The 21,528-nt window shown below is 38.7% G+C and overlaps 1 protein-coding gene across 5 annotated transcripts in view; it reads right to left on the reverse strand.

Annotated features, from left to right (window-relative positions):
• The window catches only part of LRRIQ1 (leucine rich repeats and IQ motif containing 1), a 167,751-nt gene that overhangs the window by 134,119 nt on the left and 12,104 nt on the right, over positions 1-21,528 (reverse strand). For 2 of the 5 annotated variants that reach the window (XM_007069607.4, XM_037885650.2), the window contains exons 3-10: positions 18,841-18,952; positions 16,932-17,026; positions 15,538-15,655; positions 13,839-14,068; positions 12,175-12,249; positions 10,433-11,662; positions 8,241-8,393; positions 5,832-5,982 (exon numbers count right to left, since the gene is read on the reverse strand). In XM_007069607.4, the coding sequence (XP_007069669.2) occupies positions 5,832-5,982; positions 8,241-8,393; positions 10,433-11,662; positions 12,175-12,249; positions 13,839-14,068; positions 15,538-15,655; positions 16,932-17,026; positions 18,841-18,952 (2,164 nt within the window). The remainder of the gene's footprint in view (positions 1-5,831; positions 5,983-8,240; positions 8,394-10,432; positions 11,663-12,174; positions 12,250-13,838; positions 14,069-15,537; positions 15,656-16,931; positions 17,027-18,840; positions 18,953-21,528) is intronic. The other 3 variants (XM_037885640.2, XM_043546892.1, XM_043546886.1) reach the window with 3 other exon arrangements.

Genomic DNA, 21,528 nt, shown 5'->3' on the forward strand with positions numbered 1-21,528 from the left:
AAAAATAAACACATTCAGTTCTCTATAAAAGGCTTTACAATGATTTTGAGGTATTTTAAACACCGATTAATTTTACATTCATCCCCATGTGTTTCAAGCATTTTAAACAATCATCTTCAGAGTATACAAAAATAGCAAACGTCTGAGTCTATCAACTAAACAAGAAACCAAATAAACTTAGCATTCTCTGTGCACATCACATTGTCAAAGTGCTGTAAGAGGACATGCTTCATGCAGTAAAGTACTCCTACAATGCTGTGACTAGAGAAATTAGTAAATACCCAAGGCAGAAAGCATATTTAGTCAAGGTCCTGTGGTATTAGCAAAATACTAGCCGCCATCTTAAAATCTCTACTAAGAGCAAAAGCTTAATGGTCTCACTTTGAAATATTTTAGTTAAAGTTTTTAAAAAGTGACCAGAAATGGTAAGAACTAATCATACCACTATAATACACAGAGGCTAATCAGCAGGGAAGTGAATGAGGGCATGCATTGTTCAAGCAAGAGCATTAAAACAAAGTCTTATAAGGAAAGTGAGGTATCTGTAAACATATGTATGTCTTGAATTATATCTACAACTACCATATTTTTAAAGAGCATTCCTAACAGCTGGTATACAGAGCAAGAATCAGGCTATCACATCCCACAGTTATACCTGGGAGAGTGAGAGTTCTCTCCTGGAGTTGCCCCCAATCATTCTGTTGGCAGTTTATATGATAGTGCAACAAGATTAGTTCCTCCCACAACTTTGTGGAACTCGGGGGATCTGAAAGTTGGGTAGGCCTTGTACCTCTGTACCAGCTCTGGGCCCATTCACTCCTCACTTGTTCCTAGCACTGTGGCTCCCTTGAAGGGAGCTCAAAAATGATAGTGATGAATAGGGTATAAAAACCTATGGCAGGGGGAGGGAAAGTGAGAAAAATGTAGTACCCTCCCAGTCCTTTTTTCCGGGTAATCTTCACAGAATTGGGAGATAGTTGAGGCAGTCCTTCTCAGACCTACCCCCAACCTTCCCATCCTTCCATGCACACAGTAGAGATGATGTGTGCAAGGATGGAGGTGGCTTTGTGGTAATCTCCCTGGAGCAACCTAGGCCTTCCAAAGTACTGTTTGTCCCAGCCAAAGAAAGGGTTACCACAGGTACAGAGGGTGTATGGAGAAAGAAGAAAAAACATAAAGGGAAAAAAAAAAAAGTAAAAATTAAACATCAATATTCACATTACATTAAGAATTTATACAGCATAGGACTTAGGATAATAATAACTGGAAATGGAAAAGAATATCCAATATTAAACTGATACTACAGTAAATTTAAGCCAAATGGTCTGTTACAAGCAGTTTATTTCCTCCCATCCGAGCTTTAAGAAATTAATTTACTAGCCTTTAATTACTGAAAAAGAATTTCAGATATGCCTGTGACATACTACACCAGACTGCAAGCTGCTTTTCTGGATTTTATTTAATTTATTTATTTATTGGGGGGAAGAAGGTGTGGGGAGGGGGGAATTAAAAGGGAACTAGCACCATCTAGTGGACTGATCATAGTTTCATTTCAGGCATAGTACTGAAAACTGCTGACAGCTGCAAGGACTTGTCTCAACATTATTTTTCCATTTTTAAAGCTTTGTACTTCTGTGTAGCAAGGTCAACACCCTTAAAAGACAGCACTGGATTCAAATTAGTGGCAGACAAGTAGAGGATGTGCAAAAGGGACCTGTATAGGAGGTGTGCGTGAGTTAAGAGACCAGGGTTCTATTTCCAGCTCTGTCACTACCCTACTATGCAATCTTGGAAAGTCATTTTACTTTATGTATCCGTTTCCTCATTTATTTAGATTGAAAGCCCTGTCTCTGTCTTGTCTATTTTGTCCGTCTCATCTATTTACATGGTTAGCTCTTTGGGACAGGGATTGTCGCTCACTGTGTATGTATAATGCTAAGTACAATGGGGTTCCAATCTACTTTGGGACCTCTTGGTGCTACTGTAATACAAATATGTACTGGCTGTATTGCAGACATATGCAAGGTTAAAACTAACCACAAATGTTAGGTGACTACATATTTTGCACTGTGCAGAGTGCAAAGGGAGTGGATGACAGGGGATGGATCACTCGACGATTGCCTGTTCTGTCCATTTCCTCTGAAGCACCTGGCATTGGCCACTGTCAGAGACAGGGATACTAGATTAGATGGGCCATTGGTCTGACCCAGTATGGCCAATCTTACACCTTCTGTGTTTTGTACAATGCTAAAGATCTTGTCATGCTTAAAAAATAGTAATGATTTTGTTGAGAGTCTGACTTCTCCTCGGCACTGACAAGGCACCAACATAAAACACATGATGTGATACCAGCTATGGCAGTGCATGAAAAAAGGTGTTCTGTAACTATATGCATATGTCTCAATAAAACAAACTGAGGTGAAAACCCCTCTATAAGCAGAGCTGCTCTTGGTAAAGTGAAAACAGTGCAGCTGCATGTAGCATCCACTTGCCCATAGCACCCCATTCAGCGCACATTGTCCTGACTCAGTGACCAGCAGCAATAAAGTAACTTTCTTTTTAAAACAAGAAGACAATGGATGAGGCAAGAGAAGTGAGGTCCTATGAAGAACAGGAGGAGACTTCTGACTGAAAGAGAGAGGAGGGGTTCTGAGTAAGCTGATGCTCCAATTAGGCGATTCTTAACTTCTAAACAAATGGTAAAACCAAGACTGCCTGAAAGGGTGATCCAGGGCTGTGCTTTGTTCTCATTAGCACTGGTAGCATACCAGGTAGAATACACATCCTATAACCCACAGAGAAATTCACAGGGGGAAAAAAGCAGCAGCAGCATACACATGCATTTTCAAAGGGGCTGGATCTAGTTATTAACCAAAGATTTGGGAGCTGTGGTGGATAATCACCTGAACATGAGCTTGCAGTGTGATGCTATGGCCAAGAGAGTTCATGCAATCTGTGGATGCATAAACAAGAGTCTCAAATAGGAGTAGAGAGGTTACATTTTGTCTGTATTTGGCACTGGTGCAACCACTGCTGGAATACTGTATCCAGAATTCAAGAAGGATGTTGGTAAATTGGAGAGGATTCAGAGAAGAGCCATAAGAATGATTAATAGATTAGAAAACAAGCTTTATAGCAACAGCCTCATGGAGCTCAATCTATTCAGCTTAACAAAGAGAGGGTTAATGGGTGCCCCAATCACAGAGAAAGGTATAACATGATCCAATGGCTGGAAGTTGAAGCTAGTCAAATGCAGACTGAATATAAGGCATATGTTTTTAACAATGAGAGTAATTAACCATTTACCAAGGGACATAATAGATTTGCCATCACTGGCAATTTTAAAATCAAGACTGAATGTTTTTCTAAAAGCTCTGCTCTAGGAATTATTTTGGGGAAGTTCTATGACCTGTGTTACACAGGGGACAAGACTAGATGATCACAGTGGTCCCTTCTGGCCTTGGAATCTATGAATGCCATAATTGACAAGATTTAAAAAAAATATTTTTCATTAATAAAAGAAATATTTCAATGAACCAGCCCCCTCCCAAGTATATACATATGCTAAAGTTCCTTACGTTCATTGTACAAAAGTATAATCACTCAGGCAGTGAGCATGCTGCTTTCAGAGGACATGCTCCTTTGCAATAAAGCATTCCCCTCAACCCCATTTACTTTATTGACAGCTTCTGCCAACTGCCTTTTTCCCCCACTTTTATACTCTGATGAAAACAAAAGTAATAGTATCTAGGCAACTTCCTGCAACAAGTTAACCTGAATTGTTACAACCATAAATATAAATAAGCCCTTAAAAAAACACCCCATAGATTAGAATAATTTAAAACTGAATGAATTGAATGTAAAAAAGAATGCTACACAGCAGTGCCACTTCCAAAATTGCCATGGGACATTCTACTAGATTTACAGATGGGAGGAGCAAATTAACATCTTAAAAACACAAGTCCATCTTTGTGTGATTCTATACGATGTCTCACTATCAATATGTTGTTGTGCGAAACAAACAAAAAAATCTATGTTATGCATTTAGTTTATCCAGACATCCTCAAAGCTGTTCCTTAGGAGAGAAAACCATGTGGTTTTTCATTGAACATTCACTTCTCCATTTAAACACATCTTACACTCAGTAAATACAGTACTTTCATTGTACATAATAGATAGTACAGAAGGCTTTTACTTCATTTGCTCTGTACACAGATACTTCATACTTAAGGATCATCAATTAATATTATGTCACTTGCATATTAATCTTGCAGATATTCTGCCACAGGAAATCCATCTCAAACAAATAATCTCACACAGCATTACTGGCAACCAGACATGGAGGAAGTTCCAGTACTGCTTCTTGCAGTTTGTTTCCTCAGTTCCCCTGAGGCTACTGGCACTGGTTTTTATAGAAAGTGCCAACACCACCACCATTTACAACCACCGCAGGACATTGTCCCCAGAAACATGAATTATGGTCATGTACTTTAATATGTAAAATCAACAATCCAATATCCAAAGTGTTAGCATTTTGAAACTAAAGCTATTAACACCACATGGGGGGCTGTACAATCACTAATTTCTCAAGTTTAATATTTCCTATTTGCCTTTTTCTTGTTTATTTTGTTAATCATGGAGTTTGGCCCTCACCTCTCATATCTGCATATTTGTCTAAACTTCTGTTTTTGCTGCTGTAAAAACTTTTAATTTTTTTTAAATGACCTTATGTGTATGGGCTTAATTTGTCAGTGTGGAAGTTGCAATGATGTTGGTTTTTCATTTAATTCCTTATTTCCGTTAACACCTCATTTTGTTTATCGGTAAACGTTAAGACAAGTCTAAAGCAAGACAAAGCACTCAAAAGCACCACCTTTCTGATGCTCAACTCAAGTCCTTCCATACACACATTTGAAGTGGCCTCAACTCAAGAGCTGGCCACCTACCCACCCACTGCTTGCATAGGCTTCCTCAGCTCAAATGAGTTTCCTCCAAACAAAAGATGAATTGCTTCAGCAAATGAAATCTTTCCTTATGACTCAAAACCTATGTTTTGATTTTCACTCAAATTAGTTCCTGGCAAGCCCCAGAAGACTCAGTGTTTGAATTAGTTAAGTATTCCAATGATTACCTATATCTTTGTTGCCCTCACAACTCTACCTTCCAACATGACCCAGTCCCCACAGCAGGACCTACAACCCTTTCAGCAGCAGATCTACCTGCTGCGTTTCATTCTTGAAGGAAGAAGCACCTTGCTCCTTTCAGCACTGGGATCATCATTTTAGGCCATTACAAGGCGGTTTACCTCTCTCCCCGCTTCAATTATTAAGGCTACTTTTGAAGGGGAAAACTTGAGGCTTTCTCTTGCCAGCTGAATGGGTTCATTCTTCTGTAGACAACCAAAGAACCGATTCTCCCCACTCTAATGCAGCAGAATCAGCAATTCTTTCCACTGTGTTGCATTTAACAGCCCCTTCTTTACAGAGAAAACATTCGGAGGCCTGCTGTACCAGCATCAGGCCAATGGGTCTCCTGGTTACCCCCCAGAGGGAGGAACTAGGACAAGTATTTCTCTTCTTGTATGAGATTTTAAACTATTCACGTCCTACAAAGGGTGTAAGATTTTAAATGTAATTTTCCGATTTTTCCATCCTAATAAGGACATGAGTACTGAGTAATATCTTCTTTGAAATAAGCCTGTTACAAGATTAAAAACAAACACTACTACATTGGCAACAGTCATTTTCTATCCTCAACCAAACCAAGTTATGAATAAATGCACAATACTGATGTTAAATGAATAAAATGCATCATCTTTAATATTTTCTTACCAATTCGAGTGATTTTATTGCAGGACAGTTCAAGTTTCCTGAGATCACTGCAGCCATCTAAGCCTTGAAGCGATGCAAGTTGATTTTTATTCAGAATTAAAATGCAGAGATTTTCTAGATTCTCACAACTTATTGTCTGAATATTGTTTTCCTACCACAAAGAAAAAAAACAGATAAAATTAAAGATCATTTTGAATAGAAAAGTATAGGCAGTTTTCAGCGAGAGAGAAAAGGCAGTCCAGCATTTGATTAGCTTGCCTAGGACTTGGTAGATCCAGGCTCAATTCCCTCCTTCACCATAGACTTCCTGTGTGCTCTTGGACTACTTGCTCATGTAGTCTCTCTGTTACTCAGTTCCCCATCTGTAAAAATGAGGATACCACCACTTCCTTACTTCACCGAGGTGTTTGAGGATAAATACCGTAAAAGACTGAAACTCTTCGAGATCTACTGATGAAAATCACTATATTAAGTTAAGCATTATTACGGGTCATTCAAAAATATTGTAAACTTTACTGTCGTTAACCATTTTTAGTCTGAGCAGTTAGCTAGTATTTGGGGCCTTGAGGACTGTTTCCATTAAGAGGCAAAACTGATGGTTGAGTCAGGCATCTTTGATATAATCCATTTATAAAGAATGTACAGAGAGTCCTATTTCACCGAACACAGTAGGAAGCACACAACAGAAGGCAGTTTCTTTGCTCACATTTCCAAGCTTCTTTCTAGCCAGAACTCTGCCTATAAAGCTCTCTTGGCTCCCCCCCCCGGGCCACGTTACTAGTGCTTCTATTGCTGTCTGCTTGGCTTTCGCTGCCTGCTTCTGACTCTCAGGCACTTACAGCTCCACCAAACAACAATGCTCAAGGAATTGTTTTGGGGAAGTTCTATGGCCTGTGTCTTACAGAAGCTCAGACTAGGCAATCACAATGGTTCCTCCTGGCCTTGGAATCTGTGAATACTCAGTCCCCTGTGTTGGTATGCAGATGCTAGGAAAACCCCTCAGACCAAATGGCTCAACTCCTACTCGAGCCTTGCCATGCTGATCTGTGATTTGGGAAGTGTCTTCTGTTGTTTCAGCTATTAGTAAACAAAGGGGCATTTAACTGCTCTGTCATTTTAGTTTGAATGGAAGTCTTCTATCAGAGGAGCCAGCACTGCCCGTAGATCAAGCCACCCAACTTCCAGCGAATAGACAGTCTATAGAATAACATTTCTAATCCTTAGAAACACCAAGTTTGTGTGTAAAAATACTAGGCAACACTTAGTATAAAACCTCATCACCCATAAATATCAGTCAGAGAAAGATTAACAGGTTAGCTATATGTATAAAATCCTCTTACTCCTTTTGCGCTGTAATTTGAGGCACCCAAAATTAGTGGGCATTTGAAAATTTTGCCCAAGATTATTTTTAAGAGGTAGGAAAACTGGGAAAAGAACACAAGAGAGTCTTGACTCCCAGTGCACCGTTCTAGCCACTAGACAACATTGCCTTAGCTATAACTGACCTTGCCCATTCCTCTCTCAGTTTTGAGAAGGTCACAGCACACTCCAAACAGTAGTCATTGGGCAAAAAAGAAACATTCAAAGCTTGTATACACAATTTGTCTTCTGTTAGTCATTATGCATGAACTCTCCCAGTGCATTGATATAATCAAAATACTAAAAACCGAAAAGGTAAAACCATCCATTTCATATAAATTGTCAAGTTCTTTAAATGAGGCACATTATAAAAAGACACATTTTCTTTAGTCACTTAGATTTTAAGCCACAGCTCCGTGAAAGCAGCAGTGCAATGCCACCCCCCGCAGAAGCAGCACTGGAGAGACTGTGCCTCAGAAACCAATGCTGGTGCTGCTCCTTGCTCATGTGGGCAAGCAATCTGGGCTAGTACACAGGAGATATGTGCCTAAGGCCTCCTTGCCCACTTTTAAATGCTCTAGTCACTATGGGGGGAGGGGGTGTACAGCCTTTGTACAGCCATGCAACAGAGGGAATGAAGATTTATCACTTTCCCTCCATACTCACACTAGGGCCATTCACAACCTAATACTTGGAGACAGAGAAAGAGACTGTGCCTATTTCCTAGTTCTGGAAGTTCCAAATTACTGCACTTTAAAATTATAACAATATATACAGTAGACTAGCATCTCCTTGTGTCCCTTCAACTTTGTCTTTGAGCCAAAAACAAGGAACAAGGTTAGGTACTCATAATCGTAGAAAATCAGGCTGCTTATTAAGTGCAAATCCTAACTATGCACTTAGTAGACTAACTTTTGGCACTTTTAAAAAAAATATTGTCCTATATGTACATACACATATAAACTGATGGATTCAGTCTCATAGTATTCTGAATGGCAGAGATGACAGTCTCACCCCACCTCCACGTAGACAGTAAAATATGCTAGGTACCTCCACATCAATATACTTTAGGCCTTTGCAGTTACTGAGTCCTTCCAGTGCAGTTAGTCCACAGCGTCTAAGGGTCAATAACTGAAGATTTGAACATTCTGACAATGTGGAGAGGCTACAGCCAGACAAATCTTGAAGCGTAAGTGTTGTAACCTACACACATTCAATTAAAAGGATGTCCATAAGATTGCATTCTAATGGTATTTTTATGTAGCCTTTTTAAAGTTACATACATACTACGTAGCATACAATTATATGAATTAAGTCTAGATTCTGAATTTACTATAAAACACTTAAAGACTAAAAGTTTTCTGATCTTCAGCAAAATCATTAACTGATAAATTAATGCTCCCGTCATAAAAAAAATGCATAACAACAATACTTAAGCATCATAAAAACATGGAAATGATTTATAATCGGGTTGTCAAACAATTATAAATTGAGCACTGCAATTAATTGCAATTTTTTAATCATTTTTATTACAAATATTTGTACTGTAAAAAAGAAACAAAAATAGCATATGCTAAACATTCATATGCCCCTTTACTCTTTGGCCACCATTCCAGAGAATAGTGCAAATATTTGTACTAAAAAATTATCATATAAAGTGAGCACTGTACACTTTGTATTCTGTGTTGCAACTGAAATCAATATATTTGAAAATGTAGAAAAAATCCACAAATATTTATAATAAATTTAAATTGGTATTCTATTATTAACTGTGTGATTCAAACTGTGATTAATCGTGATTATTTTTAACTGAGTTAAATTGTTTCGAGATAATCATTTGAGTTCACTGCAATTAATTGAAAGCCCTAATTTATAACTGATAGTAGAAAAAATTGGTAAAACTATAAAAAGGTAGCCAAACTCATTTGATTTTGATGTCCATTTCAAACATAAGTGCTTCACTACTAATAATGTATAATGTGAATGAACAGAAGATTAATGCAACAGCAAAACAGTAGCCAATGTGGGTTTTGTCTCATTTATAATGAGAACAGATTAGAAGTGTATCTAATCTTATCATAATAGAAGTGAAAAGAATCGTCGCTAAACTAAGTATCATATATATTAGGAATAATAATGGTATGTTGTGTGACAAAGTTCCTCCTCTAACTTGTTGGGTCTTGCGCTTATTGGCGGATTTGCTTGCCTTGGAGCTTCACAGCAGCACTCAGTTTGGCCGTTTTTATGAACCCACAGTCCAGGTCAACTCTTCCTGTGTCTGACCAGGAGTTGGGAGGTTTGGGGGGAACCCGGGCCCACCCTCTACTCCGGGTTCCAACCCAGGGCCCTGTGGAATGCAGCTGTTTAGAGTGCCTCCTGGAACAGCTGTGCGACAGCTGCAACTCCCTGGGCTACTTTCCCATGGCCTCCTCCCAATGCCTTCTTTATCCTCACCTCCTGGTGTCTGATAATTCTTGTACTCCTCAGTCCTCCAACAGTATGCATTCTCTCTCTCAGCTCCTAGCACCTCTTGCTCCCAGCTCCTTACCCGTGCACCACAAACTGAAGTGAGCTCCTTTTTAAACTCAGGTGCCCTGATTAGCCTGCCTTAATTGATTCTAGCAGCTTCTTGATTGGCTACAGGTGTTCTAATCAGCCTGTCTGTCTTAACTGTCTCCAGAAGGTTCCTGATTGTTCTGGAACCTTCCCTGTTACCTTACCCAGGGAAAAGGGACCTGCTTAACCTGGGGCTAATATATCTGCTTTCTATTACTCTCCTGTAGCCATCTGGCCCAACCCTGTCACAGTTGATAAAAGTCAGATGACAATAGTACAAATATGTGCCAGCCTCTTTTGCATTAAAATAAACTGTTCTGCAGTTCTGGGCCATTTTATCAGTGTGAACCACATTTTGATAGAGACATTGTCTTATGCACCACTTCCTATCCCAGTCACAGAACATCCTTGTTTCAATAAAGCAATTTCTTACATGGAAAAATAATGTTAGGAAACTATGTATTTTCAGCTGTGACTTAATGCAGTTTAGCAGCTGAAAACAAAGATTCAGCACCACAAGCAGGATTTCCAAAAGCACTCAACATTGGCCTCATTGTTTTCCCTTTGAAGAAGTCAATGGGAAAACCAATTAGGCCAACGCTGGCAGTTTTGAAAATTCCACCTCACGTGTCCAGTCAGCTCTCATGTAAATCACTGCTTAAGAATTACTTACAGTATTTAGTTACCTGTTGGAGGGCTTTCCAAGGGCCACACTGAATAATCATTTCTATACTTAATGGAGGCATCTTACTAGCTGAGGTTTTTCTTGGTCTGCTTCTTTTAATGACTTTCTTTCTTTGGTTTTCCCTATAAATTTTAGACCAGGGTTTACACGTTGTCATCCACGTTAGCCTCTTCTTTTCAACATCATCAGGTAGTGTTAGTGGCCTCTCAAAATACTTAATTACACTCTCACTTTTGTCCCAATCCTCAGCAACTCCCTCTTGAATTTCCTTCATCACAACCTCTGCTGTTTTAATTGTTTCAAACTTACACGATTGCATTTTGTGTTCACTGTTCCTGTTCTCTGGCTGGGCCTCCAAATTCCACTGACTGTTGTGCATACTGTTTTCCTTATTTGCGACTGCATCATTAGCTACAAGAACAATGGCTTCTCTATCCAGCATATTTGTATTTTTATCAAGATCTATAGTTTGTAGGGAACTTTTTCCTGTATGTGTCATCACATACCCATCTTCATTTTCATTACTTTTTTCACGAGATTCTTCTTTCTTCTCAGAGTTTGGTGGTGTCTGTTTTCTGTCTTTTGGATTCTCTGAATTATTTGCCTCTTGTATCTTTCCAACATGTTTTTTTTCTGGATTCTCTTCCTGTTCTTTTATTTCCACTATCTGTTTCTTCTGCTCCTTTTCCTGTTCTCTTAGGTCTTTTATATTTTCTCTCTCTTTTTCTTTCTTTGTATTTTTTGTGTCTTTGTCTCTATTTTCTATATTTATTGCTATTTTGTCTTTTTGTTTTGCTCCTTGTTGCCCTCTAGGTCCTTCTAGTTGCAGGCTTTTTTCTCGTTCAAGCCTCAGACTTACTTTCTTCTTTTCATATTCCTCACGTCTCCTCATCTGTTCCATATGAGCTTGTCTTTCTATTTCTTCTTGTCTCTTTCTCACCTCCTCTTCTTTTTGCTTCCTTTCTTGCATCCGTCTCCTCATTTTTTCTTCTTTTTCTCTCTTTTCTCTCTCCATTTTTTGTTGCAGTTCCTTCTTCCTTTTAATTTCTGCTTTCCATTCTTTTAAGATAGGAGCATATTTTCTGTACACAATAAATGCTCTAAATCTAGCTTGGATTTTCACAGCTGCTGTATTCCACTGCTCTGCCAAGTGTTGTCTTTCTTTTGCTTTCTGTTCTTCAAAAGCCCTTTTTTCCTCTTCTATTTGCAACTGTAGTCTTTTGATCAATTCCTGTGCCAAAACGACAATGGAAATACATTTTATTCAGCATCTGAATTATTGAACTCTTCCTTAAGATGTAATTGTAATATGTGAAACAAGATAGACATAGATTTATTCTTAAAAGGTATTTTACTTTCTGCTAATATGGTTTCTTCTACATTTCTCCAGGTAAGTCTGGACACAGGATTGTCTTCTTATCAGTACATGGAGACAAACTCCAGTTTGTAAAGTTGGCCAAAAGTTTTGTTTAGCTGGAGAACTTGAGAGCTATTTGCAGATACTCAAACAAGAAGAGAAATGGACTGCTCAGCCAGAGTTAACCCTCTTAAAAGAAGGGCTGCTTTCACAAATTTCAAAAACTTTTTCTTTTTTAAAACCACACACAGGTAAACTTTCTTAACACACATGGTATAAATCATTAAATTTGATTGTGTTTTCCTTCATAACAATGAAAGTATCTTTCAAGCATAGTACAATAACATTCAAATTCTTTTTGACAAAAGCTCATGTGTACAAATTACCTCATGTTGCCTAAACTTCTCTCTCCAAACTTCCTTTTCTTTCAGTAACTCATCTTCCATCATAGCTTGTTGCTGCTGTATAACAAGTAACCTTATATCAATTATTTTAATATATTTCATTATGTAACTCACTAAAATCATAGCTGACTATAAAAATAGCATTCTCCAAAGATCCACTTATTTTGTGCTGATACCTGAAATATAATAAGCAGTGAGGTTGGTTGAATCAAGACAAAACAAAACAAACAAACAAAAAAAAAGTAGCTAAAAACTTAGATTCAGTGTCACCCATTTGGTCACACCTTGAAAGACAAAACCAGGTCAGCAACTTGGTACTTTACTTTACTTTGGTAAATAACTGCCATCTTGTTCTTCAAAATCTCCAATCTATTGTTGAGAATTAAAAAAGTGTCTATCCTTATGGGACATGAAGAGATCCTTCAAAATGCACACAGGCTAACTGATGCAATTATGTCTAAGTCTGAAACAAATGCACTGACAGAAGTGTGAACTACCCCCATTAGAATAGTGTATAATTCTGAAGTTCATAAGCTTTTTGAAGAAGGAACAATGTCTCCTATGGCTACATGAAAATTTTTACACGAAAACAGTTTTGACAGAAAACCGGGGTTTCGATGAAATGAAGTTTTTCACAAAAAAATTCACAGTAAACGGAAAATTTTCATCAAAAAAGCAGATTCCTCAACACCAAAATATTTCAGCCTGAATATTTAGGCTGAAAACCAAAAAAATTGAAATCAGATATCTGAATCAGGTGCTTCATAGGAGCTGTAATTCATTTTTCTTATGCCCTCATTCTTCTCTATGGCCTGAGATCCCCAGCCAGACTACCTCTTCCATGATGCAACCACTTCACTTCACTATGAGGGAACTCTGGTGCATTGGGCAGACATAATATGACCAAGGAGAACAACATAAAAAGAAAAGAACTGGAGCACAAGAAACAGAACTACAAATCCCAGGAGGCACCATAGCAGTGTTTGGCTTTCAGCCAAAATATTTTGTTTTGGATTTTTCACCAAAAAGTTGGAAAATTTTCCATGAAAAAGGCCTTTTTATGAGTTGCTCTAGTATCTATACAGCATCTAGTACTCTGGGATTCCATTCTTGTCCAGGGATTTTGGCTGATACCATACCATAAATACTTACTAATAATGATAAAGCCTAACTATGACAATTTAAATGTCAGCTTTGTTAAATAGTTCACAGCTGATCAAAACAGGGACGAGAGACAATCAATACAAAGATCTACATGATCTATTCTCAGCAGTATTTCTCTTTGGAACCAGAAGTGTGGGGATGTGCAGAGATTTGAGAGGGTACTTTTTTCCCCCCTCTTCAGCATTGATCTGTATGTTCAAGTAGTCCAGATAAATAAAGGGGTATGTTGTACATGTTTTTGTTAAAATGACAGGTTTCAGAGCAACAGCCGTGTTAGTCTGTATTCGCAAAAAGAAAAGGAGTACTTGTGGCACCTTAGAGACTAACCAATTTATTTGAGCATGAGCTTTCGTGAGCTACAGCTCACTTCATCGGATGCATCCAATGAAGTGAGCTGTAGCTCACGAAAGCTCATGCTCAAATAAATCGGTTAGTCTCTAAGGTGCTACAAGTACTCCTTTTTTTTTTTGTTAAAATGTTACCTTATGAAGCACCTCTAACTTCATCCTTTCAGCCTCAAATTCCTCCAGATACAGTTGCCTTCTTTTCTTTTCCTCTTCATTTTGTTTTTCCTCTATTTCCCTCTCAGCTTTCAGCTTTTTCGTTTTCTGGTCTTCAAGTTCTTTTTGTCGCTCCTCCCACAGCTCAAATTCTTGCCTGCACCTTTCCTCTACTTCATGGTAAGTAAAGCTAATGGTCATGTCACCATTATCTACAAGAATTTAAGCAAACACACCTTTTAACTAAAAGTCTCAGCTCATAGTAATTACTTATCTGAAATCATGAAATAATTTAATGGATTGAAAAGAAAACAATATGAGTAAGATTTTGTGTTTGTACAGCCTACAACTTGAAGCCCTAAAGCAGGAGTTGCTGCTCCCAGGGCTGAAAAAGCGCTACGAGCAGAACGTGGCAGTCCATGGAGCTGTTCTAAATTCCGGCAATCTATTATGGGCTGCCTACAAGAGCCAGCACTGCACAAAATGCCCACAGTTCTATAGGCCTACTCACTCCAGCCTAAGGATCTGCCACAAACATACATGCCCACTATGCCAGGATTTGTAAGGAGGTCTGTGTAGGACTGTTTAGGAGCAGTCCTACCCATGGAGGCACCAGGGCAATTTTCCCTTAGCCACATAGGGGCTTTTAAGGCTTCTGTATTCTACCACAGTAGAATACAGAGGCCATTTTGGAGGGTGACATTTAAAGTGAATAGTCTATAAAACAAATGATCAGTGGCCACAATAGAACTTCCATTTGTGTTCATACTATGTTTTGCATGGAGAAACAAGAGAACTGACACATACAAAGTTTATTTGCACTCAATCTGGGCATTTAAATTGGATTTACTTATGCAAAAAAACTGCACGTTCAGGCTGTGTGTATTCACACCAAAGCCACATTCTGCAGATGCGGCCCTTAATGTAACCCCCCCGAAATTAACAAATATTAAGATTGGCTAAGCATACTTAAAAAGTCCCAAAATCAGAAACTGGGCCAAATGTACCAATCAGCAAATGAAATTAGCTAACAAACTATATTACTTAAGTCATCTGTGTATAATGCTATTTAAAATAAACTTATTATCAAGACTTTAGAAAGGAACAAGAATAAGAAGTTAAGATCCCAATCCTACAACTGGATAAATGCAGGCATCTGCCTAAGTAGCTCCACTTCCAGAATCAGGTTCTAAATCCCATTGTAACAGAGGAGCCATCTTTCTGAGTTGCCAGGGGGTGCTTGACTGTTGCTCCACCCCAGGCCCCACCCCCACTCCACCCCTTTCCCCAAACCTGCACCCCGCTCTGCCTCTTCCTACCCCTGCCCTGCCTCTTCTCGACATGTTCCGCCCCCTCACCAGAGCGTGTCCCACCCTCGCTCCTCCCCCAAGAGCTTCCTGCACACTGCCAAACAGCTGATCCGCTGCGGGTGGGAGGCGCTGGGGGCGGAAAGGGAGAAGCTGATTGGGGGGGGGGGGCGCTACCAGTGCGTGCTAAGTACCCACTATTTTTTTTCCAGCCCGGAGCACCCACAGAGTTGGCACCTATGCATTGTAATATATATTGTACTGGACTGCCTTAACTATTCTCATAAAAAAAAACAGAGCAGAAGAAATATTTTATTCAGCAATATTAGTATGCACTAATTAGCAGCACAAATAAATTAATATTGTTTGTTTACCTGTGACAGAGTGCTCATCAGCAACCACACTGCAAGTTGTATCTTCATTGATGGGTTGACTATTACTGTCTGAAGTTGCACTGGTCTGCAGTTCTTCATTTTCTATTTCACACAGTATCTGTATAAAACCAAACACATTCTCATGATGAAATGAAATGGGATGAAGCTATAACAATCCAGAACATTTCAGATAAAGACTTTGGGTCAGGGACTTCATCTTCATTGTCCAGAGTTTAGCAATCTGGGGGCTCTGATCCCTAACTGCAGCCTTTAGGCATCAGTGTCACACAAATATATTTAAAATTAGAATGTTATTTTCTAGGGTAAGGAATATTTGGAGCAGTTCCCAAAAGATTGTAGTGCTTTCTTATATTTTGTATATTGAAAGGGAAATGGTCAAAATATATTTTTTGTAAGAAATTGCACAAGTAAATGCAAGTACCATATGTATAAATTAATTCTACTATGGCATTAAATAGTGGAATTTATCACACAGGGAAACTGAAAAAACATTATTTGAAAACAACACTGCATGGATCACATCTAATTTTTCTTCCCTTGTTCTTCACTGCCAAGAATTGATCTACTCCCGCTACGTATTGATCATCTGCACAGTGTAGGTATAGTTCTACATTTGTGATATAACCACCATCACAGTAAATAATTGTGCTGTCACAAACAGGACGGTCACAAGAAAATGCTCTCTTAATGTAATTAAACTTCATATTTTATACAGTGCTCACTGGTAAAAACGGGGAAACAAGTAAAAGGTGGTACATAAACAGAACTGAACTGTTTTTAAAATATAGGTTCAGGTTTTCTAAGGTACCTATGAGAGTTTGGCAACTGAATACCACTGAAATTCAATGGAAATTATGTGCCTAACTCCATGAGTCGGACTTGAAAATTCCAGTCATAATTCTTTTTACATTTTCCATGAAACAGCAAAACCTTGTCAATAAATGAATTATGTTAGTGATCTCATAATCCTAATAATGAAAAGAAACAGAAAATGGTAAAATAATAGATAAATTTAAAAATGAACACTATAAAAATGTTATATGATAAAAATGACATTTTGCCACTGGATTAAATATGAATAATTGATAGACCAAGTCTATTATAGTCATTTAATGTTCATCCCCACCACTTAAGACATTTATACCAAATGTTATAACTTCATGATCTGTGGACTAAGTATATCACAATCAAGGACCCCAACCTGCAAAACCACATGCAAATGCTTCCCCTTATACACCATGTGCACCACTAGTCCCATGGGAACTACTTAGAGTGTGTAAATTTAAGCATGTGCATTGGTCATTGTAAGACTGGGTCCAAAAAAGAAACTGATTATCTGAATCTATTATAAAGATGGTTTAAACATAGAATACCCTCTTCTTCAATGCATCTGGATCTTCATTGTATTCAGAAGCCAACTCTGCCAAGTACTCTGAAGCCGGGCTAGAAATTACTCGATAGATATCACCTGAGGAGGGAAGGGGGAGAAAAAAGGACATTGGGAGAAGATGTCTTAATCTAAGTAGTATAATTCTGGTGAATGCTAGTTCCCTATTATCTGTCCATAAAATCCAAAATCTGAAACACAATGTGTTTTTGCTTTAAAAGCGTACGCCATAGGTACTATTTTAAGAAAAACACCAAATCCACTCAGACAAGAAGAGGTCCAGTTAATATTAATTAAATCTAATTAAAGCACTGGATATATAGAAATAAAATATTAGAGTAAAAAAAAAAAAGAATATCTATGGCAACAGCATCTATGCAAAGAAAACTACTCCACAAGACAAGACACATTTAAACATTCTCCAGTAGTAGGAAGTAATAAGTCTGCGGTGGTTACTTTTTTAGAATGAGAACTGTGACAAATTGAAGCTTCCCTAAAGGACAAGGTAAATAAGTAAGCATATACATAAATTATATTTAGAATATACATAATTCTTATTACTGAGAAAAATGGAAGAAACTTCCCCTAAGGATGAATAGGGAACACTTAACTTTATTCAGAAGAGGTCCCAACCAAATGATGTGAAACCTGGAAACTCTGACTAAACTGGGATTTGGAGTCTCAACAAACTAGGGTAACTTAGTAACAAAGAGATCAGTCTTTGAGGTGTTCAATTACCTCAGCTCCCACTAATTTCAGTGGGAGGCAGGGGTGTTGAGCACCTCACAAGACTGACCCTAACAAGAGCATGGTCTAGAGAGGGTGACTACTACTATTTCAGAGAACAATCCTGTGAGAAGACCTGCCAGCAGTGGCCCCAGGTGCAAAGATCCACCCTAGCAAATGCTATTTCTGAATTAAGTCTTTAGAGATTACAAACGTTAAACATGTGCGGTAGGGTGGGGGTGCGGGGGGGGGGAAGAAAATAGAAAACTCATGATTGACCTGAATAGTCTGGAACAGTGTTTCTCAACCTTTTTGATACCAAGGACTGGCTTGCTGCCTTCAAAAACTGTGTCAGGGAGATCTTAGGGGCTGGCACCAGTCCATGGACCGGTCGTTGAGAAATACTGATTCCTTGTGGTCCACAGAATTGGGGTTTCAAAACACAAGAAGGGAAGGCACATTATGCATCACTCTTCAGCATCCCACAATAATGAAGTTAGAAGTGACTGTGGTGACATTCTGGAGCCTGGATGGTTTCCCAGTAGCAGGGTAGGAATCAATTATGCAAGATATGAGGAAGGAATTAAGGATGAGATTAAGACAACTTCAACTTGTCCTCTATACAGCACATGTGTAAAATGCCTTGGACTTCCATCTCTGCAGACCGTCTAACATTATGCAGAAATTTTAGAATATCCTTGTCTGAGTCAATGAGGCAGAAAAGAATGCAGATTTTAAGAACTCTTATAACAACAGAAACTTTTCATGCTATTGTGAAGGCTAGAAAAGCAACACCACCTCAAGCCGTTGGCATTGCAATCTATAAACTATTAACCAATATTTCCATATCACTGATCACTGTCATATTTACTAGCCAATCCTTTGCAAACTGTTTTGTAGTAATAAAAGTGATGCATACCATACTATACAGGACCTCATATTTTCCAGACTACATGCTACATTACTTAGTGATTTTCAGGTGTTCTCTGACTGAGTATAGGAGCTGCAATACTAGGTGATGAGTTGAAGTTGGTGCAATAGATTTCATAGTTTTGTTGCATTTGACTATTTATGTTATATTATGGATGGTTGTTAGTTTGGTCTGCACTGTCAATATGAGGGTTTGGGGGGGGCACATCACACATACATTTATTATAGTCACAGCTTACTTGTGGTTTTTTCATCTTCCAAGTCTTGCAGTATAAAATTTTCAGCATTTTGACTTCTGTTCTTCACAAAGTTTAGACAGTACAGAACTGATTCTGGTAATTCATCTGAAGACTAGAAGTAAACATTATTTTAAATTAAATTCTGTATGTTCATCTCTCTGTGAAGACCACAGGCAAACACTTAACATTCTTAATTAAAGTCCATGGGTCTGTCTACATAGCTATTTTAAAAGCACTAGCACTAGCCCCACTAGCCAAGACTATCTACCCAGGTTGAGAGACTCATTCCTGGTTCACTCCAAAATGCTGTGTAGACATACCGTACGCATCCGTCACTAAAACATTAGTTTTTTAGTGAGGGACACACACTCCCTCCCACAAATCATGTATTTTTTCAGTCAGGCCTTGTTTCATTATTGTGTCACTCATTATTTGACAGTCATTTAGATTTCACAGCAATCTAATTACTACTGCCCTCTAGAAGCATCTTTCTAATTGATATTGTTTTCTTTGTTATTGGTTTGATCCAAGTTGAACAAAAGGACAAATGATTCAGTACCCACGTCCTCAGCAAATACCCTAATCACCAGATTACAGAGTCAGTCTCTCTCAATCTCTTCTGATGGAACTGTTCTACTTAAGATAAATTTAATATTCAGAGGGCCAGCAAGAGAATGAGGCTGTAGCCTGGTGCTTAGGGTACTTTCCCGAAATGTAGGAGACCAGGAGATTCAAGTCCCCAACCCTGAGTTGGGAACCCCTGGTTCCCTACACTCTATGCAAGTATCTTAACCATCAGGCTTTCAGCTATCCTAGGGTGGGTGGGTCTCTCCCTCTCTCAAGCGCTGGACCTGAAAAACCTCCCGATGAAAATTTCATCAACACCAATCCATTTCCACAAAACATTTCAGTTTTGACAAATCAACATTTTTGGTGGGGCAAAATTCTCATTTATGTTTTTTTCAGGCAGCTCTACTATTTAATAATTGATCATTTCAGTGGATGGAAGCAAAGTGCACTAGGTTGGGAACAGGATGCTTCTGCAGGGATGGAAATGAAAAGAACAGAGGAGGGGGGGAAACAAGGCAGAGATCACAGTGACCTGAAAGGGAACAGATTTTCCTCAGAATGATGAGCATTACAAGAAGGCACTGAACAAGTAATAAATAACTTAAATGTTTAGTTACTACATAAAGGCAACATAGTCTCCTTGATCTCTGTAAAAACTTCTTACTGACATCAGAGAGCATTCCATTGTGCATCCAGGGAATGTACAGTCCTGAATTTATACCCTAACCCAGGGACATTAATTAACCATAGAATTTAGCTTTCTCAGATGAGCCTGCAAATGACATCTTTGCTCCCACTGTACTCCATTTCACTTCTTTTCACTGGTACTCTACTCTATCCATGACTACATAAGTCACAGGCAGAAAGGCACAGAGGAGCAACCGGAAGCAGAGGAGTGAACTCAGTTCTGTGGAATATCATCAGCAGATTGCTCACCTGGGCAAGAGAGACCTCACCCTCATTGTTCAGAATTTGTATTTGTTTTTCCTCATTAAGGGTCCCGATCCTGTGAAGAACCCAGTGCCTTCTGAGAGCTGCTGAGTGTCAATGCCTTTTTATATCAAGAGGAGATTAAGGTGATCATCATCATTCAGGAAGCACTTAGTACTCAGAGGCCCTGAACATTGAGAGGTCCTGACATTCATTATTCTAGTGGGAGTTGTAGGTGCTTAATGACTGTCAGGATCAGGCCTTATGTTTTTAAATAGATCCTCACTGGCCAATGCTCTAGGAACTCTCTGCCAATAGGCAGCGGTAGTTTACGAAGACAAAAGGTTCTGATGATGGAAATAACACAATGGGTCCTTGAGATTACAGTCATAGTCCAAAGACTTTGAAGCAAGGATGCATCCCTACAGAAAAGTGGTAGCAGAGAATAAGTGATGGTGGGAGCAGGAAGCCAAAAGAGGTGGCAAAGGAGAGCAATAAAAATGTTTGTTACCAAAAACACATTTATTTCCATGATCATATATTGGTCAATATAAGGAGTAAATGAAGTGATTTAGATTTAAAAAAACAAACAAGTGAAAACAGAGCATTAGAATGCAAAGTGTCAGGCAACCTTAACAGGCATCACTACATGCTCTGTTCCTATGAGAACTGACCCAAACCTCAAACCTAACAAAGTAAGGTTGAAAAAGGTTCGGGTCAATCTCACTTTCGGGCTTTGTTTCCACATTCCTATACACTACCGACATCATAATTCAGATATAAAGAAGTGCTGTGCCAACCTCCATAATTTTGACCTTAAGAAATTTCCTGAAATTCAGTTTAAATCTTTATTTTCTCAGTTTCATCCCATGATTCCCAGTTATAATCTACTGGATCTACCTTTAGCAACTTCTCTGTCTTCATGATTTTTTACCCTCCAGATAACTTTTTCCAACGACTATATGTACTGAATTACTAAGGGCCTGACCCTCTGTGTAGGTGGACCCCAGAGCCCATGGAGAACTGACTTTAGGATTGAAGGCCTACAAGAAGACAGTATGCAGTTCTGTTAATCTTTACACATATATTAATCTATTTTCTCCCTTACTTCTCCCCTTCCCCTCTTGGCTCTTTTCTGAATTCCATCCAGCTGATTGACATAATTCTGGTATGTAGGTGCCTAGAATA

The sequence above is a fragment of the Chelonia mydas genome, chromosome 1 (assembly GCF_015237465.2).
Source record: "Chelonia mydas isolate rCheMyd1 chromosome 1, rCheMyd1.pri.v2, whole genome shotgun sequence".
NCBI classification, from domain to species: domain Eukaryota; kingdom Metazoa; phylum Chordata; order Testudines; family Cheloniidae; genus Chelonia; species Chelonia mydas.